Here is a 3,522-nt window from a genome sequence, read left to right as displayed (position 1 = left end):
TGATTCACACAACTTTAGGTTACATCACTGTGAATTATTTCCAGCAAAAATCATAAATCAGTGCAAAGAGACATCGGCAAATGGCTGTAGCTGTAAACCGTGCATATGGTTTTAATATTGAAGATCGATAAACGATCGTTGATTGTATCGTAATATGATCATTAACTTACTTATTATTGGACGATGCAAGTTTGCCGCCATTCACCGTGAAGTGAAGAATTTTGGTCAGGAAATACGTACAACTTAGTTGCGTCTCACAGTGGTGACCACTCGCTACATTGTACATAACTTGGTCAGTGATATTACGCCATAGCCAGAAGAAGTGCATCATCGCCCCATCCCCCCATGTGATCGACCGGCCTTTATAGGGCATCTGCGTGGGTAGAGAATACGCGCGTGCGTGCAATTTTGCCATTACCTCATTGAGTGATCGATAAATATTGTTGCTATTTTCAGTGAAGCATGGGGAATATTTTTGTCACCAGGCCACCTACACGCTGGAACGCATTGTCTTTTGGGTCGGATCGACTGCTCGGAGTTGGGTGGTTGCATATGTGCGAGGAAAAGTGTTATGCTTCCGAAGCACGAACTATAAGGGTAGTGAAAACTGAAAGCACTTATCGCGTGGCCTGGACTGGAATACTAAGTGACGATATCGATGCGCGGTTAAACACTTTTCATTTCGTTTGGGAATCGCTGCTGTAGGGTTCGATTGGTTGGAGGGATCGTCGGAAAGCCACTACCAACTACCGAATGGTTTTTAGGGGATCACAGAGTTATAAGCATTCGAGTAGGGACCGACCGGTACGTGTGTACGTCTATATTAATACACATTATGTTAAATCAATCGAAATTGTTTTGAAGAAGGTGTTCGAAAAAAATGAAAACCTTTATCAACGGGCGTGTTATAAATATGACTTGTTGTTTAATTCGGTAGTTCATTGTTGCATTGGTATCCGGTCGGACAAATAATCGAGGCTCGCGGTGGTGAAGTGGATAAATTTCTGGTTTACGTTAAGAGAAGCTACAAGCGAAAGGACGATGAAAATTGTCAAGTGTTTGACGGTGTGCTTAGTGCTTAGTTGTATTCTTGTGAGCACATCTGCTGCGAAGAAGAACAAGCGTGGTCTGTACCATGGCCTGACAGGATACACAGTTCCTCTAGGAGTGGCACATCATCGTCCGTATCATCCTAGCCCGTACGCAAAGTTCCCAGGATTTTATAAAGGATATGGAGGTGCGCTGCCACCAGGATATGCTCTGTTTCCCGGAAGTGCATCGGTGACCTCATACCATCGTAACTTCCCAAAAGTACCCGCAGTCTACGCACCAAACTACTTTCCAGGTTTCGGAGTACCAGCTACCGGTGTTGTCCGACCGATAACGAACCTGTCTCCAGTTGCTCCAGTTGCACCATTGACTCCATCGTTCCCAGCGTACCCGCAAATCCCTGCCGCTCAAGTGCCTACCTACTTTCCGTTTGGCACTCCTCAGCAAACATCCTTCTTTGCCACCTATCCCCAGAAACCATTCATCCCTGTAGCAGTTCCGGTGCCCGAAAAGCCCAAAATTCCATTTGTAATCCAGCAGAAGCCAATTTACACTGCCGTCTCCAATTTCATTCCCAATGGAGTCTACAACCCCACGGTTGCGGTATCCAACCTTTCTCCAACCTATGTTAACATTCCAGTTGGACCAACTGCCTCGACCCCAACCTTGACAACCGCCACGGTGACCCAAACGGCTCAGCAACCTTGGCGTCCGGTTTTGGTGAATCATCCTACGGCAACGCCTACAACGACGACGGTTTTCAAACCCTCGCACAATCTATTACCTCCATTCACTCTTCCAGCTAACGCACAAGGTCAGTATTTCATCAGCAGCACACCGGCCACGCACGTACAAGACAGTCATCAGCAACAGCAGCAGACCCTGTTGGACTTAGAACAAAGTAACCACTTTTCTTCAAAATAACTTCAAATCAACCAGCTAATGAAAACAAACCATTTTCAGCATCCTTCCATCACCAAAGCCAGGAGGATGGAAACGGAGCGTTCAATGGGCAACCGTACGATGTAGCCTCGAACCATGGCCGTTACACGGGCCCTTCCAGTTATGATGTAGACATCACACACAACGGTTACCAGAAGAAGTGAGGAAGGTCCTAGCCTTCTAAATTCTAGGACTGGCTGTCGCTGTCCAATTGCCATTATCGTGTTGCTATTAGTGCATGCATTCCCAATGTAACGATATAGGATAGGTTAAAACTATTAAACTTATTTATTACTTAGAAATGTATGGTCTATACTTTATGTTTGAAGAAAGAAAAACAAAAGACTTCAATTCCGTTCCGGACACGAACCTTTGCGAAGAACTTTCATCCTAACGAACAATCTTTTGTCCAAATCATAGTAATACACTGTCAGATTTTGCTGATTCGATCGAGTCTATCGCTGGGGAACAAGAATTCATTATGGTATACTGGAAAAATCCGAGAAAGAAAGCATTGGCACCATTATAACAATGAACAACGTTTCATATAGACAGGACTATCTCATTTTTGACAATCTAAACACACCCTTAAAACGTCGGCAAACGTGGTCAAATCTGGAGTGAATAGGTCCTTTGTTCATTGAGCGATGGATTTGCAATATTGATGGATGCAGATTAAATTAAAGATTCTACTTGTCATTATTGCGAAAATAACACACTGATTGCGGTAGAAAGCGAATGGAGTTAATCGATTTTATGATCGACAAATGGATTTATGAGCTATTCAAAAAGTAATCGGGAATTATTTCCTAATCCCACACCGAAACGGAACTAATTTGTCATTCAAAGTCACTACTTTAAAAAAAACGTGTAATCAGTGTGTCCAATAGTCCTGCAAACCAAACAATCACAGTTCATATACTACGTCGCACTATTTCATAATTGATCGTGTGTCTGCGCACTGAAAAACGAAATATGGAATCGGAAGAAAGTGAATTGATAACGTAATAATATGCAACCGATGGGACATGTCGCCGCACCGGAACGCCAAAATCATACACATATATGCCCATAAATATAGTTTACATTGGTAAACCGTGCATGATTTGCATGCTAATGAACGTTCGGTGGAAGAGATATGAAGCACGTGTTTAGCTGCGGCTCGGTTGCGTGATATTATTTACAAACTTTCAAACCTACGGCTAATGTTGAGCCGAAGGTTGTGTGCAACGTGTTTCGATTGTTGCCGACCTGTCGGGCGAATAGTAGATGGAAACTTGACGCATCGATCAGAGCAACGAATCATAGACTTCCGAGGACTAAAATATGTACAATAATGCACCGAAATCCAGACACTTTTTAAAGTTGATTATCAATGCCTATACCATGCTCAAAGTCAGGGTTGCTTCCACTCACTTCGCTATAAAAAATGTTTTTCGAAATTATGGAATCATCGAAATTAATCGCCTTTCTTTATCCAGCACACGAAGATTAATGGATTCATTGTTTTCCCACTAATCTGCTTCCCTC

General features: G+C 43.1%; 1 protein-coding gene across 1 annotated transcript; it reads left to right on the top strand.

Annotated features, from left to right (window-relative positions):
* Positions 1 to 880: 880 nt before the first annotated feature.
* Positions 881 to 2,294, top strand: LOC135717270 (uncharacterized). The gene is made up of 2 exons (XM_065239272.1): positions 881 to 1,951; positions 2,014 to 2,294. Exons 1-2 carry the CDS (start codon positions 1,042 to 1,044, stop codon positions 2,154 to 2,156), a joined length of 1,053 nt encoding a protein of 350 aa, XP_065095344.1. The 5' UTR covers positions 881 to 1,041; the 3' UTR covers positions 2,157 to 2,294.
* The last annotated feature ends 1,228 nt before the right edge of the window (positions 2,295 to 3,522 follow it).

The sequence above is a fragment of the Ochlerotatus camptorhynchus genome, unplaced genomic scaffold (assembly GCF_037179485.1).
Source record: "Ochlerotatus camptorhynchus isolate MF236.1 unplaced genomic scaffold, CSIRO-AGI_Acam_v1.1 ptg000006l, whole genome shotgun sequence".
Taxonomy (NCBI): domain Eukaryota; kingdom Metazoa; phylum Arthropoda; class Insecta; order Diptera; family Culicidae; genus Ochlerotatus; species Ochlerotatus camptorhynchus.
Note: the sequence above shows the minus strand (reverse complement) of the source record. Positions and strands in the feature narration are given on the sequence as shown.